Genomic DNA, 22,336 nt, shown 5'->3' with positions numbered 1-22,336 from the left:
TACCTTCTGTGAGTGTTGCGGTTGCTGTTGACATGTCCTCTTCCTGTACACCCAGGAGTGGGGCACTTTAGAACATTTTCATGCATTGCAAGGACTAAAAAAAGAGAAGAAAATAGTGACCCAAACACATATCATCATGACAGTGCAATTCCTCACTCAAAACTTGGAGACACTGTACAGAAGTTATGATCACATGGTTATAGTCATAAAAGAAAACTAAGAATTTTCTACATGAACAAGAAGTTCCAAATGTTTGAGCCATCATGGGCCTTCATGGAACTGTGAACTCCATACATCAGGGATAGCAACCCTGCTATTTTCTACATGGTCATACATCTCTGGAGGAAGGGGAGATGGCAGGCGTCTCTGATCCTGCCAAGCTTGTTGGGTCCTTCAACCTACTTTAACCTTGGTGTCAACCTCCCACCACTGGCGGAGGAAGAGGAGTGCAGTGGGAGCGCACCGCCCTGGCAGCCCAATCCTGGTGGGCTGGTGAGAACAACTCATGTCCCAGGATAAAATATAGGTGCACCCAGGCCTTTTCCCCCCTAAAAAAATGTTTAGGGGTACTCTCATTTTGACTCCAGAAAACCACCATTTTATAGTTCAAATCAGGAAAAATAAATACAGTAAATGGACAAAAGTACAAAGATTCACAAAATGTTTAGGGGCATGCGTACCCCTGCGTCCCCCCAGAAAAAAAAGCACTGGGTGCACCTTCTCACAACCCTCTCAAGCAGCAATATTTTACTCCAAAAGTCATTTCAGAAGTAAACTACTGTCAGCCCTAGCAGTGCGGTGTGTTGTAAACTGCTTTGTTCACTTCATTGTGCCTGCTGCTCCTGAGATGAAGTACTGCCACAAATGACTACTGTTTGGGAAGGTAGGCGCAAGGGCACCCTGAGGAGCCAGGCTTTATGGCTGGGGCACATAACTCAGCTCATTAAAGCACCAAGGTTTTTCCCAGCTGATCTCCAAGTCATTGTTTCTTGATAGTAAATTCCACGGATTTCAATGCAAGCAGACTGCACAAATGCATGTGCAGTTTATCTTTCTTTAAAAAGGGGGGAGGGTAATAGTGCCACTGGAATAGCCTTAGATGGAAAATGTTTGTTGTGAACAGTATTGCTTGATGCTGGTGAGAGAACACATTCTACAACAGTGACAGATCTAGGTTCTGTAAATGGAGGGTCAGGAACATTTGGCCCTCCAGATGTTGCCGATTACAGCTCCCATCATGACTGATCACAGTTGATGCTAACTGAGGCTGATGGGAATTGTAGTTCAGCAACATCTGAAGGGCCAAAAGTTCCACACCCCTGCAGTAAATGTGTGTGTGTATATATATGTCAAAACAAAATAAAAAAATTCCTTCCAGTAGCACCTTAAAGACCAACTAAGTTAAGGTGCTACTGGAAGGATTTTTTTTATTTTGTTTTGACTATGGCAGACCAGCACGGCTACCTATCTGTAACTGTATATATATGTGTGTGTGTGTGTGTGAGAGAGAGAGAGAGAGAGAGAGAGAGTGAGTGTGAGAGAGAGAGAGAGAGAGAGCGCGCGCGCGCAAGTAAGAGTTATACCACCATGTTGGAAACCCCTGGTATGAATGAATGAATGCCCTGTAAGAAGCCATTGTGGCTTCACTCTCAGCCAAGTAGCTGTATAAATTCACAAAACACTACAGCGATGCTACTGAGAGGCCAGTGGATGGAAAGAGATCAAGAGTGCAGAAATGACCACAGTCCTCAAGGAATCACACACAGATTTGGCTTTAAATTATAAAGAAATTGTACTTACTTTCAAGTGGCACTCTAACTTTATGTGGACAACCTGAAAGACTGCGGTGGTGTGGATACAATCCCGTCACATGCCCTGTGCCATCACATCCTGGAATGGGACATTTGGTCTCTCTCTTTTCAGGCCTAGGCAAATCTGCAGAAAATAGCAATGAAGTCTTGTCACCTAGATGGAACATTGCTGTGTGTGCATGCATGAATGTGTATGTAGAGGGAGAGAATGGTTTTAAGAGGCAGCAGTTCTCTGTCAAGGTGTTAAGTACACTGAAATCCTACACACATTTTAACATTCTTAAATCAATTATTTTAAGCAAATTGTTTAAACTGAAGGTTTTGGAATGGCGAATATATTTGAGTCATGAGAAAGAAAATTGGAACCATCCATGAATAAATAAATAATAATAAAATCTTTAGAGAGCCTTGAATATTAAAAGATTTTCCAGGGGCAGGTATCAGAAAACAAACTGTTCCTGGTAAATTGGGACAGCTGAAAAAATGTGAGCTAAGGTTGTCACATATTGTCTATGTTGATGAGTAGTTGTATTTTCTCCTTATATGTTCTATAGCTATTTCCTTATATATCTAACCCACATAACAAAAACAAACTATAACAAACTTAAGTGCAGTGTATCCATTTGCAATCAGGGCAACTGTGATATTTGCAAGTAGCTTGCAAATAGATGTGTTTATAGACAAAGCCACAAGGAAAGTTTGTGTCTGTGTTTCTTTAGTTTTTCTCTTTGTAGCTTCCCTGATGTGTTGCTTCCTACCTAGTTCAGCCAGTAACTCATTTTCAACCTTTCTTCATGCTCTTGCCTTCATAACACTTTGTGGAAAAAAGACCATCAGATAAAGCATCATCAAGGGCTCAACCTTCTTGAGGAAAGCCCATCATTATTTTTCAAGGCTTCCAGTTCAGGGACTTCTCCAACCTCAGTCCAATGAAGGGGATATATCCCTCAAGAGTCTTGCTGTATGTTACTGGCTCTCATCTTTATCCTTCACATCTTATAACCCAGCAGCTTTGGCTTCACCTAATGTTCAAGACTGGACACAGTGGGATCTTCCTGTGCCCATCCCATTTCCAGGTCATCAATGCCATTACCAGCCACTGCAGCACATAGCCAAACCAGGAGAGTCCATGGGTAACTCAGCATCAGAGAATAAACACCCTCCATGATGCTGATCACACTGTTGGTTTAACAAGGCTCATACTGCACAAGAAAGCATGGCAGCAGGGGCTAAGAAGAGATTGGTTGCCAGAAAAACAGAAATAATAGGTGAACTGGCTATGAAATGGGAAGAGGAAGGGAATTGGAAATCAGAAATGTTCAACAGGACCTATGTGGACACATGGGAACCTGCTATTCTCAATAGGGGGTTATTTACCCTTATTATACATAGACCTGCATCACCTGTTAAGTTATGTAAAACTATCTAAATATAATATATAGAAATAATACAATATGATATAATTAAATCCAGTGCAACATATTACAAAATAAATAAGTACATCTATTCATTCGCTGGGTAGTTTTTCCTAAAGTATCCTCCATTTACTTAAGAGTTGGTATTCTAAACACTGAGGCATCATTGTTAAATTAAGATTATTATAGTGGTGAGGATTAAAGTCTAACTAGGAACTCTTTGAAATTCATATTATCTGCAAATGACTGACTACTAGGAGCTGAATTCATTCCATTGCACCCAGTACAAATCTATGGTATAATATGTTTCTATTTGTTTATTTATTAAATTTCTACACCACCTTTCATTTGAGAATCACAGGGTGGTTTACAATAATACACAACATAATAACAAACAAAAACTGTACCCCTCCCCCCTGGTATAAAAGGCCATAGTTTGTTTAATTAATTAGGATTGTTTTTGCCTGGTACCTAATGATATGTAATGAAGGTGCCAGGCAAGCCTCCCTGGGGAGAGCATTCCACAAATGGGGAGAAACCACAGAAAATGCCTGTTCCTTTGTTGCCATCCTCTGGACCTCCCGTGGAGGAGGCACACAAAGAAGGGCTTCAGGTGATGATCACAGTCAGTTCATATGAGGAGAGGTGGTCCCTGAATTATTGCAGCTCTGAGTTGTTTAAGGCTTTATAGGTCAAAGCCAGCACTTTGAATTGGACCTGGAAAGTAACTGGTAGCCAGTGCAGTTGCACCAAGTTTGGTATTCTATGCTGAAACCATTTTGCCCTGGTGAGCAACTTGGCTGCTAAATTCTGCACCAGCTGAACTTTCCAAACCATCTTCAAAGGTGCTGCCATGTATAGCACATTGCAGTACTTGGATGTATGGAAATTGTATGGAAATTTTGCTAACTCTCACAATGTTTTCAAACCACAGAAGGAGCACAAACACCTAGGGTTTTTTGGTAACTGCATACCATAATTTTTATATTATTCTGTCAATCTGAACAACCTTTTTTATACATTCCTCACTGAACCATATAGTTCAGTGGTTTCTTACTTGGGAATTGCTGTCTCCTGGCAGTGACATCACCGCAGTGTACTAAATGGTGAGCTACCAAAGCAGGGTGGCAGTGAGCTCAGGGGAGTTTGGGAACAGCAATGGAAGTGCCAGATTGGCTCTGCCCCTCTGCTCTACCAATATACTATGCCAGGTTCATGGCAGTCACCTCTCCCAGCTGAGTGCTGTTGGTGTGGAGAAATTACCAGCTGTCTACACAAATGCACAATCCACTCTGAACAACAAAAGTGAACTTACGTTTGTTGTTATAGATTGGTCTACCACAAAGATCAATCACTTTGGCTTGTCTTCTTTCACCAGCAAGATGCTCTAGTAAGAACCTGTCCAGTTCTTTGTAGGTGCTATGAAAGACATGGCCCTGCTCTGCCTGCAGAGCTATTGCTTGTTCCAGCAAGCTCAAGTTATGTTTTGTTTTATCCAAGTCAAATGACATTTCTGTATTTTCTGATAGACACTCATCTTCCTCGCTGTCTGGAAATGGATTTTGACTCCTGTTGCTGAAAGATTCAACATGCGACTCCTGTGATTCTAGTGGCCCTGTATCTGAGTCACAAATGGTTTCAGAGTTGTTGAAATCTGCTTCTTCGGTTTTGACCCCTGGCACTTTTAGGACATCTTGCTGATTACATCCTACAATATATGTTGTATTTAGAGGAAGTTTGACGCTTATCTCTTCAGAGAAATTTGAGGAGCTATCCCATTCATTGTCCAGAATTTCAGAACTACTTTCATTATCCTCAGAGGAGCAGAACTGTGGGTCTGAAACACAAATTCTGTCTTTTCTTACTAATGAGTTAATCATGTAACATTCATCAACATTGTTATTCTCCATTTCTAAGGACTTGCTGCTACTGTCACTCAGTTTACTATTCTCTGGGGGGTCTGGAGTTTCTTCCTCTGTTTTTTCAAAGTTAATTAAAGATTTGGCCATTAGGTCCTGGTAGCTGGCATAATTGTCCGTCATTTGATCATTTTCTTGCACATCCAAATTAGGGGTAGCTTTTGCTGGTGTTATATTAGTCTCTTCTAGAGGCAGGAAAAAGAGAGAAAAGCACAACATTAAAATAAATTCCTTCTTCTTTGACCATAATCCACAAACCACTTATTTATAAATTAGTCTCATTCATATTAAGTAATCTAAGATGATAGGTTTGCTCAAGATAAATATCTGTTTTATGAACATGAACTAGAATCGTATTGAGCAAACATGCTCTGTAGTACAGCAAACTTCGCCAACCTGGTTCCCTCCGGACTATAATTACATTGTCGGTATGCCTCTGAATATCAGTTACTGGGAATTATGTGGGTGGAATGCTACTGTGCTCAGGTTCTGCTTGCATTTTTCTGATAGTGCTACCTTGGTTCTCAAATGCCTTGGTTCTCAAATGCCTTGGTTCTCAAATGTCTTGGTTCCCCAATGCTGAAAACTCGGAAGAAAGATGTTTTTCGGAAGCCAAATGTTCGATGCAGCTGTCGGCTATTGTTTCCAGGGCACCTGCACCAATTAGAAGCTGTGTCTTGGTTTTTGAACATTTTGGAAGTCAAACAGACTTCTGGAATGGATTAAGTTTGGAACTTTTGTTTTTGCTATTGATTTCGTGTTTTTGTTTTTGCTGCTTTTTCAGTTAATTTGTTTTTGTCACTGTGTGGAACCCAGTTCAACTACTGATTGATAGATTGTGTGAATGGATAAAAGCCCCCAATCCAAACGATGACTATCATCAGTGCAGGTAAGAATGTTTTTTTTAAAAAAATTGTCATCTACAATATTGTCTTCTTTATTTTATAGTACAGTACATTGATTATTGCTTTCATTTTATGGATAAATGGCCTCGTTAGATAGTAAAATTAATGTTAATTTGCTGTTTTAGGGGTTGTTTTTAAAAGTCTGGAACGAATTAATCCGTTTTGCATTACTTTCTATGGGAAAGCATGCCTTGGTTTTGGAATGCTTTGGTTTTGGGATGGACTTCCGGAACGGATTAAGTTTGAGAACCAAGGTACCACTATATAGGCATCTGGCTACTGTGAGAACAGGATGTTGGACTAGCGGGTGCCAACTTGGGGAAGGTTGCAGTAGAGCATACTTTAAATATATACTATAACTGACCAATTCAAATGACCAGAATGTTGTGTTGTAAACATTACAGAGCAGATCCATGCAACAACTGTGCAATCGTTTCAGCATGTACCTATTTCACACATGAACACCTTGCAGTAAATAGAACTTTGGCTGTGACTCTGGAACATGCTTGAAGTATTACACAACTACTTTACTACATGACTCTCTTGTGTTTGAAAGCTGGCATGTTAATTTAAACATGACAAGTAAAAGACACGTTGCCTGTGTGTGGTTTGGAATATCATATATAACAAAATCCTTGGATGCTGCTGCACTAAATGTACTTGTGAAGCTGCTCCTAGTTTCACTGACATCAGTGAGGACATATTTCCAAAAAGTGGGCCGTTATTTCTACCATAGTCTGAAAAGCTATGGGGGAAGACGAACATAGTGCCTGCAGTGACTGAACTGCTTATTCCTCCAGTATTCTAATGTAGTTTGAACCATGTGATGGCAGAATAAAGCTATCCTGAACCCAGCTAAAGGTTTTGGTACTATTGTAACTTTATGCTGAAGAAGAATCTCCATACTGGGTAGCAGTTTCACAGCACCATATTCCCATCCATTGTCTCCCTTCTGCTTCAGACTACAGTAAACATGCAAGGATGGATTGATGGCAGTAGCGGCCCTGAAGTTAGGGTAAGGTATTTGCTCTTCACTGAGCAGGTGCTGACTTGCTGCTGTGATGAAACAAAGCTTTCAAAAATATCAGATAAATGTAACATTGTCACCTACAGTTGCATCACTTGCTTTTTAAACTGCTCTTAGTGTTTTATTTTAAATTGTTGTAACCCACCCTGGAGTATTATGAAGGGTGGGTAGTAAATAAATAAATAAATAAGAACAGGAACAACAACAAGAACAAAAACAAAACAACAACAACATTCCTTCTCTTCTTCATAGATTTTTTTAAATATATAAAATGAATGCTCTGGGTCACTTTTGGTTTAATGAAAGACTGTAATTCTATAGCCCACAGGATACATGTTAGAAGCAGTCATGGTAGTCATAGAACTAAAGAATATATTAGATCACAAGGGAGATTTTTTCCCAAAAAAAGTAGATTTCTATTTTTACTAAAGGATGGCAAAATACGCATGTATCTTGTGTTAAGAAACAATTTTTTTCTTTGAAATCACAGCAGGAAACAGAAGGTAGTAAAGGCTACTGGAAAGGGGTGTCAAATTCTGAAATACAATAAATCCTTTGTGTCTCATTTAGTTTTTTTTCTAAACATTCCCCCCCCCCCCCGACAAGGACACTCCAAAATACATCTCCATCATCTTTCTTTCTGGTAATTATCTCCCTAAAATCAACACTGGTCTGCCAGGATCAAGTAAATATTACCATAGTAACTAAAAGCATTTTTGGATGAAAGGAAGAATTTAGCCACAACACTAGCCCCTTCAATAATGCTGATTATAGGGTGCATTCTTTAGTTGGGATGTATTCAACATAAACTGGAATGGTCTACGTTTTACTTCCTAGAGGGGGAAAAATTGAGATAAACAAGCTTACAATAAAATAGATAAGACAGTCTGGTTCTTTGCAGAATCCATGTCAGACCAACTCCGGGTTTATATCATAAATTAAATATCATCTAAAAATGCAAATGAAGTTTTGTCTCAACAACAGTGAGCTATTAAGAGGAAGTGTAAAGGGTTATCATAATTTCAAAGTATTATCAACTACAGAAAACAAATAAAAAGCATTTTCAGTGAATATGTCCAATTCATTGAACTATTCTCTCAATCCACTTAACTACCCACATGTGTACAATAATGATTTATAGACATTATACCTAATTATGCATATTTGGGCTATGGTGGAGTGCCTAACAAAAGCTCTAGAAAGCAACAATTACCTCTGTTGCTTAGCTACATAGTTTAAAATATTCCTATTAAGTGCAGATTATTGTGGAAAGGAGGAGGAGACACAAATGCACATGTGCCACCACAATGCATTTCACTTTACGGCTGCCAAACTGTTAGCATTTTGGGTCATTTCCAGTTTACATAATTGTTTGGTTCAACTGTTTGTTATACATTAAAGGAAAATATTTATTAGTTATTTCTTGGAGCTTTTCTTGGGCCCTAGACCGGAAGATGTGGCCCTTTTCTTGAAATATTTTACCATGCACTCATTTTGTAGGTGCATGGCTTGCGCCACTCTGAGGGAACTTTATTTCTGTTGTTATTTTTTAGGAGTTCTACCAGAATAGATTGTTTTTTTCTGCAACAAAAACAGTCAGTACCCGCTCGAGCTTTTTACCCAATATATAGATGTCCACTGGCAGAGGAAGAGGAGTGTGGGGAGAGTGCACCGCCCCCGGCAGCACGACCCCAGTGGGGTGCCATCGCGGCTGCCCCCCTGGCTGCGCTGGGCACCACGCCCCTGCAGGCAGCATGCCACGCCCCCAGGATGTGTGAGACGCCCCCCGGTGTGACACCAGCCAGGAGGCACAGTCCCATTTGTCTGTATTAGACATTAAGATGAATAACTGGAAGCATGATTCCGAGCAACGTGATCAGGTGATCTCAACCCCAAATGAACAGGCCAAAAAGTAACTTTTCTAGGGGGCAGATTTGAATATATATATATATATATATATATATATATATATATATATATATGCAGGTTTTGGTGTCCTCGGGTGTCTTCCCGTGTAAAAGTTGGGGTGTCTAGGCGACGTTTCGACGAGGTCTCACTCGTCATCTTCAGGCTGGTGCTTTCGGCTTCTTGTTACTGGAACAGAGCAGGATCTCAGTGTTTGAGTTCCTATAAATACTGTAGAGGGGGTGTGGTGTATAGCCTCCAATGTTCTGGGCAGAGAGGAAGTTCCCAGGCTAGTGTGCCTTTTCTTCTTTTGTTCCTTAATTACTTGAGAGATATCTTGAGTGATTTCTTGAGTGATATCCTGAGTACCACTTAGGTGGGTCATTAGGTGTGGATTAGTTGTTAAAGTCTTTGTGTCTTGACCTCTTGAACTTTGTGAAGAGTTTTCCTGAGAAGATGGCTGTACTGTACTTAGTTGTGCTCTGGCTTGGCTTCGTGTATAGGGGCGAGCTGTGGTTTTGTGGCTTGTGTCAGCCAGATCTGTGTAGGGATTGCAGGGGGGTGCAGCATCCGGAGGTGCCACCATGGATTGGCTACTGGATGGTGTCTGTAATTCATCTGTGGAGAGGGTCTTGGTTTTGGTCTGGTGTGGTTGATTGGTGTTGGCGTTCTGTGTGCCTCTGGATCTGGTGTCAGTTTTTGTGGGGAGGGCTAATTTCCAGATGTCTGGCAAGCGGGATGTGTCGTCACGCTTGTTCATGTTGTGAGGGTGTTTCTCTATCTCGATGGCTTCCATGATTATTCTCTTGTGGTGATGTTCCGTGTTAAAGAGCAATTTGGAATCTGCAAAATTAATTTCGTGTCCTGTTTCTTTCATGTGTTGGAAAAGAGAGGAAGTTTTTTCTTCTTTTTTGACGGCATTCTTGTGTTCTGCGATACGTGCATTTATTCGTCTGTTTGTTTGTCCAATGTACGTGGCTGGGCAGACTTTGCAGGGTATTTCATAGATCCCTTGGTTTTCCAACTGGATTTTATCCTTGGGGTTTCTGAGGATATTGGCTATTTTTTGGTTGGTGCAAAAGGCTGTTTTGATATTGTGTTTATGGAGGATTTTGCTAATTTTATCTGTAGTGCCCTTGATATAAGGAAGGAGGGCCATGCCATTGTTTTCTTCTGTGTCTTGGTTTTTGGGGGGTGTTTCCTTTTGGATTAGCTTCGTAATCCTGTTTTGCTGGTATCCATTGGCAATTAACACGTTTGAGAGATTCTGTAACTCAGTTGTCAAGTGGTCTTTGTCAGCCAGGCGTTTGGTTCTGGAGATGAGAGTCTTGGCTACGGAGTTTATTTGTGCAGGGTGGTGGTGTGATTGTGCATGTAAGTAGCGGTTGGTGTGTGTTTTTTTCCGGTAGATAGTGTGTCCTAGGGAGCCATCAGGTTTTTTGTAGATTAGGACGTCAAGGAAGGGAAGTTGGTTGTTGGCTTCTATTTCCATAGTGAATTGTATTTTGGGGTGTAAGTTGTTGAGATGTGTGAGGAAGCTATCCAGTTTTTCTTTCCCGTGTGGCCAAATTACAAAGGTGTCGTCAACATATCTGAGCCAAAGTTTGGGTTTGTGTTCTGACTTGTCTAAAGCATTGGTTTCAAAGTGTTCCATGTACAGGTTTGCGATGACCGGTGAGAGGGGTGATCCCATAGGTGCTCCTTCTATCTGTTTGTATCTTTGTCCATTGTGGATGAAGTACGTGTTGGTTAGGCAGTGGTTGGTCAGGTCCAAGATGTATTCGGGGGGATTGTATTTGTTTTGAATAGCTGTCAAGGCTTCATTAATGGGCACTTGTGTGAAGAGAGATACAACATCGAGAAACATCGAGAAACGTCGAGAAGATACAACATCGAGAAGAGAGATACAACATCGAGAAACGTCGCCTAGACACCCCAACTTTTACACGGGAAGACACCCGAGGACACCAAAACCTGCATTCCTGTACCCGTGAAAATCTACGAAAGCATATATATATATATATATATATATATATATATATATATATATGTGTGTGTGTGTGTGTGTGCATTTATATTAGAGAATTTTCTTGAATCCAGTCATCAAGATTGATTGACTTGACATATAGAAGTATTGCGAGCCTAGACAAAATATTAATATTACTCACATATTAACTGCTTGTGTTAAATGTTGGGAAACAAGCAACATTAAATAATGCAGAGAAAGAAGCTGCTTCTCTCCCCCGCCCCCCGGTATGATTATAATAGTGGCAGATCTCCTGAGCGCATGTGTTTTTCAAAAAGCTAGTGGACTGTAAGTGTGGATGGATTTCCTCCATTCTTATTCATAAGCCTTCTGTGGACTGGCTGTGCCAAAAGTTCACCTTTCTTCATTTGTGTTTTCAGCACAGTATTGTATAATTAATTTCAACTGTGGTGGCTATGCAATTTACTCTTGCCACAGCTTTCCAGCTTGTTCTTCTGTGTTTATTAAGGTTCAAGAGTGGAGCTTGCCCTTCTGTCCTCCTGTTCTCTGCTATGATTTTTTCCTCTCCGCAAAAGTAATGCCCATGAGCAAATTGGGCGTGTGCCCCCCCTCCCCAATTTCTTTCTTTCCATACAGTAGTGTGCACATTAGCATCAATAATCCTTTTAGGCAGTGGAGAGCTAATACAACCTGAAACTGATATGGATATTATCACTTAAAACCCAGATTTTAAGAAAAAGGGATTAAAATCTGACTTGATACCTTTGGTTGTCATTGCTTATGCTGGCTGGGACTGATGGGAGTTAAAAGACCAACAACATCTAAAGGGTCACAAGTTCAGATCAGTGCTAGGCCTACTCAGAGTAGACCCATTGAAGTTCATGGACATGACTAACTTTCACTAATTTCAGTGGGTCTACTAAGAGTAGGACTTAATTGGCTACAAACCATATTACTATTTATTTCTCAGTCTCATTATTCACATTTTGTCCAAATGATCTGCCTTTTATTGCTAGTGCCCAGTGAGATTATTCTACCCTTTGTTCTCTCAGGAGCATTAGCTTAATAATAATAAATTATTATTATTATTATTATTATTATTATTATTATTATTATTATTATTATTTCATTATTTATATCCTGTCCATCTGAATGTAGCTACTCTGGGCAGCTAACAACATATACATTAAACATTAAAAAGCTTCCCCATCCAGGGACTGCCTTCAAATGTCTTCTAAAGGTTTTATAGTTACTCATCTCCTTGACATCTGATGCGAGGATGCTCCACAGGGTGGGTGCCACTACTAAGAAGGCCCCCTGCCTGGTTCCCTGTAGCTTCACTTCTTGCACTGAGGTACCACCAGAAGGCCCCTGGAGGTGGACCTCAGCATCTGGGCTGAATGATGGGGGTGGAGTTGCTCTTTCAGGCATACAGGGTCAAGGTCATTTAGGGCTTTGAAGGTCAGCACCAACACTTAGATGCTTTTTACATTCATCTGGAGCCACTAATCTTTGATACCTGCTTTGAGATCATTGCTATTGTCTTGCAGGTCAGTCTTGTCCTCATTTTCCCCTTTGCCTTCTACACTTGGACTGTAGTGACGGGGTTTCATTAACAGAGACTTCCTTTTGTTGACTGGAACACCCAAAATCTGCTCTTCAGCTTTTCTCTTCTTTGCCATGGAGCTTTTGTAGGCACTACAGTTAATGAGAGGAGAACATCAAGAGAGGAAGAAATGATTGAAAATACATTGCACAACTCTTTTGTTTTGTTTTCATGAAAAAAAAAGAAAAATTATGTGGACTAGTATAATAGCAGTTCTAAACAGCTGGATCTTTTGCGTTTATTTGGTTTTAGCTGTTGGAGCTAAAGAGCGCAAAACACAGATGAACCCCTCCACACCATTTCATTTCAATTGCTACCAAAAATCTGGATACATATATTTTTAAAGCCTGAATCAACCTTAATCTTGAGTAAATATATGCTAATCTAAATATATGCTAATCTACTCTGTTCTGGACTAGACTATATCCACCCAGGGGATAAGAAAAGGTGTATAGCAGTTTGCTAATTCCCTGAAATAAAAAGAGCTGATGTAAAAATTGCACTACCAGTTACATGTGTCAACTTTGTCTGTTCCCTTCTTTCCCTGTAAAAGGGTTTCGCCCTGCAACAGCAGAATCAACTGTGTTGGAATCATGGCCACCATTTTGCATTAACTATACAATGCAAAGTACCTAGAGCAGTTAGGGAGCATTGTCAACAGAGTGTAGGGGAAAATACTGTAGTAGCCACCACAAAAAGGTGGTCAATAAATAAAATTCTTCATAGTGGTCTCCCCCCCCCCCCAAAAAAAAAGAGTAAGGTGAGGAGATGAAGATCTCAGGGGAGTTTTCTGGGGGAAAATGTTTTTTGATAAATTTTGGGTCCCCATTTCTGTTCCAGAGGACTGAAAGAACCCCCAGAATAGATGTAGGGGCATACAGGCGAAAGAAAGGGAGAGACCATTCTGCTGCTCAAGGCGAAATCTGCTTAACACAATGTTGATACAAGTCATGGCACTCCACCTTAGATTGACTGTATCAAGGGGTTGATGCAGAGATTGGATAGATCCAGTCTTTACTGGTGGCATACTCACAGGACTGAGTCTCCTTTCATTCCTTGTCTGTATACCTAACAGATAGGCATAGACTGTGTTCGCTGGAACCAAACGTATTGCTGGCAATGTACAGCTGTACTGTATCTCACTTTCCACAAGATTATGCATCTCGGTCAAATGGGTGTTAACAAAATCTCCCAGTGACAAGCATTGCTTGGATGTGACTATGTAATGAACTCTGTTTTCTGAAAAGTCTGTTGTCACCTGTTGCAAAATTCTACATTCTCTCTTTTTAATTTTTGCATAAACAATAGTCATTGTCGGTGGTTCTCTCCCAGTTATGCAATATGAATAATAGCATTTATATTATATCTGTCACAGATGAAAAACTGCATTTGTGGATCAGTGTAATCCACTCATTGGTTGCTGGACCCCAGCTCCCCTAGGGAGCATGACAAATCTACATGATGCCCCTGGTTACCAGATTTTGCATTTGGCTCATTGATCTAGCTGAAAGATTTGCAAAAATCCCTGTCTCCAGACAGCTCCCTGTTGGTTACACATATTATGAGGCTCAACAGCAGAAATTAATCCTTCCAAGGTAACTTATGTGCACTAAATTGGCTCCAATTGTGATTGTTTTGGATGGTAGCATATGACTAACTTAAGCTTTTTGCTTCTTCTTTTTTTAAAAAAAAGCATTTTGGCAAGGCATCTTCTTGGCAACTCACCATTGCAAATATGAAGGACATGGAAACAAATGTGAAGATCTGCACTACTGAAGAAGTTACAGTACAACCAATGTGCATCTTAAATTGTGAACTCGCTTGATCTGCCACAATGCTGCACAAAGCACGAAACCAATATAACGGATACTTTCCAATCCCTCAATTTAAAATGGCTTAGGTTTATGCAGCATATTTATCTGTTGTAACAAAGTAGATGCTGAAATGCCACAATGTGGTAATCATAACAATATGGTAATGCTATCTGGTGTACATATTACAGGAGTATGCAGAATGCATGTGAATAATAATTAGCTGCTACCAAAATAATTAAAGTCACACACCAAGGTTTTTTTCTACGTATTCCTTATGCACACCATTTCACTCTAAACTTAATTAAATTTGTTAGTTGCTTTGCTTTGCCAGTTAGGTTAGCAAGTTGAAACAAGGCAGTGGATTACGGCTATTTGCAGTGTGGATACATGAAAAATATTTGTAACATAATTAATGGAATGTTTAAAGAGGTGTCAGGGACGCGGGTGGCACTGTGGTCTAAACCACTGAGCCTCTTGGGCTTGCTGATCAGAAGGTTGGCAATTAGAATCCCCATGACAGGTGAGCTTCTGTTGCTCTGTCCCAGCTCCTGCCAACCTAGCAGTTCAAAAGCATACCAGCGCAAGTAGATAAATAGGGAGTGCTGTGGTGGGAAGGCAAATGACATTTCTGTGCACTCTGGCGCTCATCACAGTCCTCTGTGCCAGTAGCAGTTTAGTCATGCTGGCCACATGACCTGGAAAGCTGTCTGTGGACAAACGCCGGCTCCCTCGGCCTGAAGTGAGATGAGCGTCACACCCTATAGATGCCTTTGACTGGACTTAACCATCCAGGGATCCTTTACCTTTACTTTTTTACCTTAAAGAGGTAGAAATATTCAAAGTCTTGAAAGTTCAACTAATCTCATGGCCTCATATTTCTAACAGGGTTCAGCAAAGAGCCCCCCTTCAATCTATCCTGTGGCATCAGGCAGATTGACCCAGTGCCACCCATTCCACCCCAGATCCTTCCACAAAACAATTTAGGGGTGGGAATTTTTAAACCCTATATTAACCAAAAAGTTAAAATAGGGTTTTTTTAAGAGTCTGGGAATGAACCAGCACTGTGCAGGACTGGATCCTTCCTGCAGGACAGCCTCTTGAAAAGCAGCACCCACACCCTATAGGGGTGTCTCTACTCAACAGGTTTCAGGCAGGAAAGAGAGCTGTAGCCCTGGGAAGATGCAGCTGCAAGTCAGGTATGTCTTGGAGCTTTTCCTGCAGTTTTCCACCCTGCCTGGCTCTCCTTCCTGCCTGATGCCCTGCCCCCTGACACCCAGGGGGCCCTGGGCTCCTCCAACATGACTCACAGTGGTCTGTGTCTGTGTGCACCCAGCTTGTCCAAGGCCCAAGGTCCTCTGAATACATCCAGTTTGGCTCAGGACCTGCAGCTTGGCTGATTCCCCAAGTTCTAATCCAAATCAAAATTCTTGTGAGGTTCTACTTTGTGCACATCAGGAGCTGTTCATGGACTTTGATGTTAGGCCAACTTCAGCAAAGCTTGAACTGGGCAGACCTCAAGACCCTCTGCAAACACATTGGAGTCTCTGGACTGGTCTTATATTCCCATTCAGATAGGGTTCTTCTATTCCTACATCACAGTAGGCATCATTTTACTCTACCCCAGATAGCATGTGGGCAGGATGTGTGCAAAACAAAATGACTCAATTTCCTTCCATTTGTGAGCATATTTTTTTAAAGGAAAAAAAATATTGTTCAGTCTCATCATTTTAGTCACCCCCTTCTGTACCTTTGCAGCTCTACAACATGCTTTCTACAGCTGATCAAGTAAACACTCACAGCAATATAACAAATAATGCTTGAGAGAAAGGGAAAATAATATAAGTTTTATTTTGTATCTGAAAATTGTAGAATATACATTTGAAATGGACCAAAATTTATTTTTTGTCAGGCTCATTGTTCAAAGGCAATACAAATTATCTGATCTATAGCTGATTCTAATTATACATACTAATTATTTACACTAGGAGTGGCTAACCCCCAGTTCATGAGCGTGATGTGTCATTTCCCCCCAAACTCCACCAACTTTGGTGGAGGAAAAAGGGATACAATGGGGTACCATCTTATTCCCAATGCTATTTAACTCTATATGAAGCTATTGAGCGTGATCATTAGGAGGTTTGGGGCAAGGTATCAGTATGCTGATACTACCCAGCTCCATTTCTTTGTAACATCTAAATCAGGAGAGGCTGTTCAAGGCCTGGACTAGAGCCTGGACTCAGTGGTAGGCTGGATGAGGGCCAACAAACTGAGTCTTAATCTTTGCAAGACAGAGGTGCCATAGGTGAGTGGTTGCAGAATCTAGATAATTGGGCAATTGCCGGCTTTGGAAAAGGTCATACTCCCACTGAAAGAGCAGGTTCACAGTCTGGGGGTGTTCCTAGATTAATCTCTGTCACTAGAGGCCCAGGTGACCTCAGTGGTTAGGAGAACCTTTTACTAGCTTTGGCTGGTAAAACAAATTTGGCCATTTCTGGACTGTGATATCCTGACCACTGAAATAGTTGTCCATGCACTGCTAACCACCAGACTGAATTATTGCAATGTGCTTTATATGGAGCTGTCCTGAGACTGCCCTTGACCTTGCAGCTAGTGCAAAATGCAGCAGCTCTAGTGCTCACTGGGGCAGGATATCACCATCATGCTATGCTGTTGCTGAAAGAATTGCACTGGCTAAGTTCAAAATGCTGATACTGGTTACAATCTCTTCCCCCCCCCCCCATGATACATTTTGGTCATTATTTCAAAAACAAATATAAACCAAAGCCTCATTTTAACTATTCTTAGAAAATTCTTTAGTCCTGAAATTATGAACTGGGAGGAGGGCGGATGAACTGTAAAACACAATCCCATGCAAAGCAGTTGGATGGTTTCTGTACAATGTGCCAAGGGGTCATGAGGTTAGAAAAGTTTTTCTCTCTTTGAGATGCATACACATGCATTTGCAAATATATGTCAAGCTGTAGTTTGTCAAACAGTAAGCCTATAATTTAGCATCCCTATTACTCATCTCATAAATTCAACCTCTAATAGTTTTGTTGCTATTTATCAATGGTCTGCTTGTTGTCATGGAACACTGGTTCAGCTGTCAAGGTTATTGGTGAATCAGAGTCATAAAATGGATGGATATTTTTTTATGAATCAAGAGTGAATATAACTCATTCTCACAATTTCTGATATGAGCAGACTTCTAATGAAATAGTGGTACAAGTCAACTTTTTGGACACAGGAGACATTTTTGCTAGGCAATGAAATGAACCCCAAGGAGGTTAAAAACTAAAACCAGTGACTTGTTGCCAATATGTTTGGCACCCATAGCTTTTTTGTGTGAAAGTACTCCCTGGTACAGAGTACCAGCACTTCTTCTTTGCTGCACTTTTCTCAATATACGAGTACTGGCACCTCATATTTTTATCATCTTAAATAAAGCACTGGTTGTACCAACACATGAATCCTCACAATGGAGTGGGACACGTCTTTCTCTAGTGCCAGCCTAATTTTTTAGGTGAGAGATAATTACACTGAAATCCTTTTGAATCACCAGTGACTAGAGTTTGACCTGAATAGAATTTGCTCGGATATAAAAGTACTTAAGCTAAGAGTGGGTGTAGATATAGGGTAAATTAGATACAGGGAGCTTTAATATGTCATCAAACCATGTAGGCTATTCAGGAGCAACTAGTGCGGAGGTACAAGGTGAAGTCAGGCCAATTCAGGCAGAAGCACCAGATTCTCTCTGCTGGTGTGTCCAAGATGTCCTTCCTCAGTGCTGCCCTGCTCCATCACCAGCCAAGTATGTGGCAGTGATACTGATGCCAGGTGGTCAAATCTGTGGTGCCATCCCCACTACCCATTGCTCTTGAGCCTAATACACTGAATGCATATAAAGTTATGCAGACAAAGTTATCAGAAAGGTAGTCTGATGAGTATACCGTGAGTTGGGTTGACAAACATTTCTTGGGATGTTGTCAAAGAAAAGACCAGCACCAAATTTATAATGTTACGCATCTGCAAGCACTAATATGTATTGATTGGCTACTTACCCAATGGTTTAGGACTTGGAAATCTCAGGCCTGAAAGCCTCTAGAGCTCTTTATCAGTCCCTCATCATTCTTGCTAGGTCAGTCAACTAATCAGCCTCAGGGTACTACTACTACTACTACTACTAATACTATGTTTAATGCTAGTATTTATGTTTTATCTTTTAATATTGATATTCATCCATTTACTATCCCCAGCAACATAGAACTAATTCCTCTTCAAGGCTTGCACCTATTACTTTAGCTTATGTTGTCCACTGAGTACCACCCCCCCACACACACACCTGCAATAGAGGTAGTGGTTTGGCCAGTTATGGTACAATAGGGCTATACAACATGATTTGGAGGAGGGGGAGTCAAGATGGAAGAAAGGCTACTACTCAGCAAGAATAATGCTCTCTCCATCCCAACTGAAGTCCTGAGGAGGAGTTTAGCTTAATCTACTCTTGTATGACGTCAGGGCTAGCACGCTGACCAAACAGAGATGAAAGGAGTACATATAAAGCGTTGGATGGCAATGAAGATAAAAGAGGGAAATCAGGATTGATTAAGACTAATTTTAGGGCAAAATAGCAGCATGAAGGTTATTAAAGTGTGCAAACATACAAATGAAAGGCTTGGCGAAGAAGAAAGTGAGATGGTGCTAGGACGAGGGGTATATATAATAACTTAGAAGAAAATATGTTATGATGTAATTGGAATCAGGCTGGAATTTCAATATCAAAGGGGCAGCTTCTTTTAAAATAAAATAAAATAAATAACATAGAAAGCAGGGGAGGTGGTATAGCCTTGTTGGGAAAAGAGAATTTATTAGTCCTTCTAAGAGGAGGCTGGGGAGGAATGCGTAATGCTGTTGAGTCATTATGCTTTGAGGCTGGAGATGTTTCAGACAGTAAACTAATGTTATAGGCCACCTGACCAAAAGGAACGATTCGACTGTGAAATGACTGAGGAAATAAAAAGAAGCATGTAAAAAGGCCAGAATGATAGGAAGTTGGTAATAACCCAGGAGAAGGCATGCAGCTATAATGAAATCTATGCGTGCGTTGAGTTCATTGTGAAACATGGTGGGGGGATGAAACCTCTTTGGACAAACAACAAATGCACACTGTTTGCTAAGAACCCTTAGGCTGCAATCCTAACCCCACTTACCTGAGAGTAAGTTTCATTGAATTCAATAGGGCACGTCTACCACAACATTCTAAAGACTGCACTGAAAACAAGATGCTATAGGAACTGTGTCACTGCTTTTTAAAACAAGCCTGCCATTTTTTAAAAAAAGTCAAGTGAAAAGTTATAATATACCACGAGGACTATTGAGATTTGAGCATTTATCCTTCTTGAAGGCCCGGGGCTAGTAATTTCTTGGGTGTGGGGGGCAATGAGATTATTTTGGACAAGGCAATGGTATTTACTAGTTTATTGTTCCAGGTTTTGGGGTGTTTGGCATTTTACTATGAAAATAGCTCAAGAACATTCATTAAATTTTTAAAATGTCTGGAACCTATTTTTACAATCTGGTGATAATTCTGTACTAATGAGGTGCTGCTTATTTTATTACAACAAAAAAACCCAAAGGCAGCACTGTACATTAAATTGCACACTGTTGTCTTGGCTGCATCAAAGTTAACTTCAAAATTATTTATTCCTTTGTTTTGCAATGCAAGTTAGTTAAAAAAAATGAAGTGTAGGTGGGTTCAGGCATGACCCAAGACCAAGATTCAGCTCAAAAAGGATTTATTGGAACAACAACAAGAAGAAGGACAAACAGGGGCACTTGCCTGGGATATATATACCTTAAGCCAGCCCAGGCAAAACACACACACCACCTGTGATAGGTTGCCTTAATGCTGCAATTAGCGAATCACAACACTGGCCCTATCTCAGCATGGATTGGCTGCCTGCCAGCTACTAACAGTGTTATTGGAGGGTTTTAGAATCCTCTCTGTCTTTTGTTATGCAGATGAAGCTCCAAAGCTCCGTGGGCCTGAAGGACTCGGCCTGCATTGCATGCGTACAGCCTGGCTTTGGTCTTCAATGCCTGCATACATAAACAAATAATATGATTTACCTGTTTCATAAATTCTGTTTCACTCTCTATTTGCAGTGAACTAAGACTGCATTTATCCAGACTTCCCACTTACTTGGTTGGTCTAGGTACTATATATGTGTGGGCATGTGCAAAGCCTTAACAAACCATGACCATATTTTTAAATTAAAAACTCTGAGGTGAGGCCTCAGAGGTACAGACCTCTGAATCTCTGGAAAGAATCCAGAAGGTGGAACTCTGGTCATTTATTTATGAATGGATGGCAACCATAGTTGGAATGGATGGTGACCTACCATTGCAGTAAACCTATTTTCAGTGATACTGAACATAGAACTTCCCCACTTGGAGTTTAATCATGACCCAGCCAACATCCCATGTACAAACTAACACCCAATGTACTCAGAGGATCCCACCACCTCTTGCACAATCATATTTGCTCAAGGCAGCGGTACACCATCAGTGCAGGCAAGTGGCTACCATGTCATGTGTGCCTTAACCTGCATGTCAGAAAATCCTGCAGATCAGAACTCCTATCTACTAGCAGTAACAGAAAAGGGTGTCATCAAATTGTCACTTTACTAGATAAGGCTATTAGAATTACTGGATGTTATCAAAACTGTATCCCTGGCTTTGAGATAGCTAATTAAGGAAAGATTTAAAAAGATGGACAAGAAAGAAACAAGGGAGGATCCCAAAAGACTGCAGGCCTATAAAGTTTATTACAGTAATGGTTTAAATTTATAACTGGTTTAATTAATGATGATATGAATGGTTGACATACAGGATATAGTAATAAGGACAGGTGAATTTTAGCATAAATCCTTTATTAACATCATGAATGGCATGCAATGTAGAGTAGCCTTATTATAAATACCAGTGCTCTGTACTGACATAACTTCAGGGTAAAATACCAAAGTATGTAATTTACCACACTGTTTACTGCTTTAAAATGCCCCCTGTGACAACTCCAAAAATTAGAAAAGCCATTGTGTTGCAGGTCGAGATCCCGAGACCACCCCCTTGTTGATGAATAAGACACAAGGACACGGATGTTAGGTTAATGTTATTGGGCAAATTTAGGTTACAACTTTATTGGCTACAGAATGTGAGCAGTATTGGCTTAGGCATTGGAACTGACCAGACTATATCTGACTCCAGCCTGTCACGCAGGGAGTCCAGTAAGTGTCAACCACCTGTAGGAGGAGCCCCGTTGATGCAAACCAACTCAAGCTCCCCCTGGGTTCCCGACGGGGTCGTGGCATGGCCCTAGCCCCGCCCCGGGCTTTGGACCAGATCCAAACCCCCAGATTCCTTTAACGGAATACCCTTAAGCTTGGAGGGGCAGGTGATGGCCACACCTCCCCTCCCCCATCATAAGATCAACCAATGCCGCAGCAGAAAGCTGAGAAAAGAGTCCGCAGAGTGAAGCCAAGGAACTGTGCGAAGAGATCGAGGAAGCGAGCCAAGAGGAAGCTCTCCGGCTCGCGCCTTAGTTTAAATGGGGCCTGGCCGCACCCCTCCCAGCCAGAAGATTGGCTGGCTGGCGAATGACGTGGCTGGGAACCTCCGGGTGACGCGGGACTTCGTTCCTCATCCCTGTACGGGAGTGGGTGGCCACGTGGTCCACCACAACTCCTCCCCACTGGGAAGTAGAGCGGATTTGCCAAACTGTAATAACCCAGCTCAGAATATGACATTGTCCAGCTTGTAATGTTCACTGGGGGGGGGGGCTATGTTTCAAGATTCCTTGTGCTTTGAGGGCTGAAGACTGAATTCCTCCAGTGAGACCATACAGGCTGAGGGACACCCCATCATTTTCCCATTGATTATCAGGAGTGT

General features: G+C 41.1%; 1 protein-coding gene and 1 long non-coding RNA gene across 12 annotated transcripts in view; one reads left to right on the top strand and one right to left on the bottom strand.

The window, feature by feature from the left end:
- LOC309349105 overlaps positions 1-15,224 on the top strand; it is a 33,678-nt gene extending 18,454 nt beyond the window's left edge. The window contains exon 4 of one of the 3 annotated variants that reach the window (XR_014159707.1): positions 14,269-15,224. This is a non-coding gene — a long non-coding RNA (uncharacterized lncRNA). Of the gene's footprint in view, positions 1-2,640; positions 3,221-4,755; positions 4,873-14,268 lie in introns of those variants that run through there. The other 2 variants (XR_014159708.1, XR_014159709.1) reach the window with 2 other exon arrangements.
- ST18 (ST18 C2H2C-type zinc finger transcription factor) overlaps positions 1-22,336 on the bottom strand; it is a 192,254-nt gene that overhangs the window by 42,262 nt on the left and 127,656 nt on the right. For all 9 annotated transcript variants that reach the window (XM_081874044.1, XM_081874043.1, XM_081874040.1 and 6 more), the window contains 4 exons: positions 12,489-12,667; positions 4,542-5,330; positions 1,801-1,935; positions 4-94 (listed from right to left, as the gene is read on the bottom strand). In XM_081874044.1, the coding sequence (XP_081730170.1) occupies positions 4-94; positions 1,801-1,935; positions 4,542-5,330; positions 12,489-12,667 (1,194 nt within the window). The remainder of the gene's footprint in view (positions 1-3; positions 95-1,800; positions 1,936-4,541; positions 5,331-12,488; positions 12,668-22,336) is intronic.

The sequence above is a fragment of the Podarcis erhardii genome (assembly GCF_964252035.2).
Source record: "Podarcis erhardii genome assembly, chromosome: 8".
Taxonomy (NCBI): Eukaryota; Metazoa; Chordata; class Lepidosauria; order Squamata; family Lacertidae; genus Podarcis; species Podarcis erhardii.
Note: the sequence above shows the minus strand (reverse complement) of the source record. Positions and strands in the feature narration are given on the sequence as shown.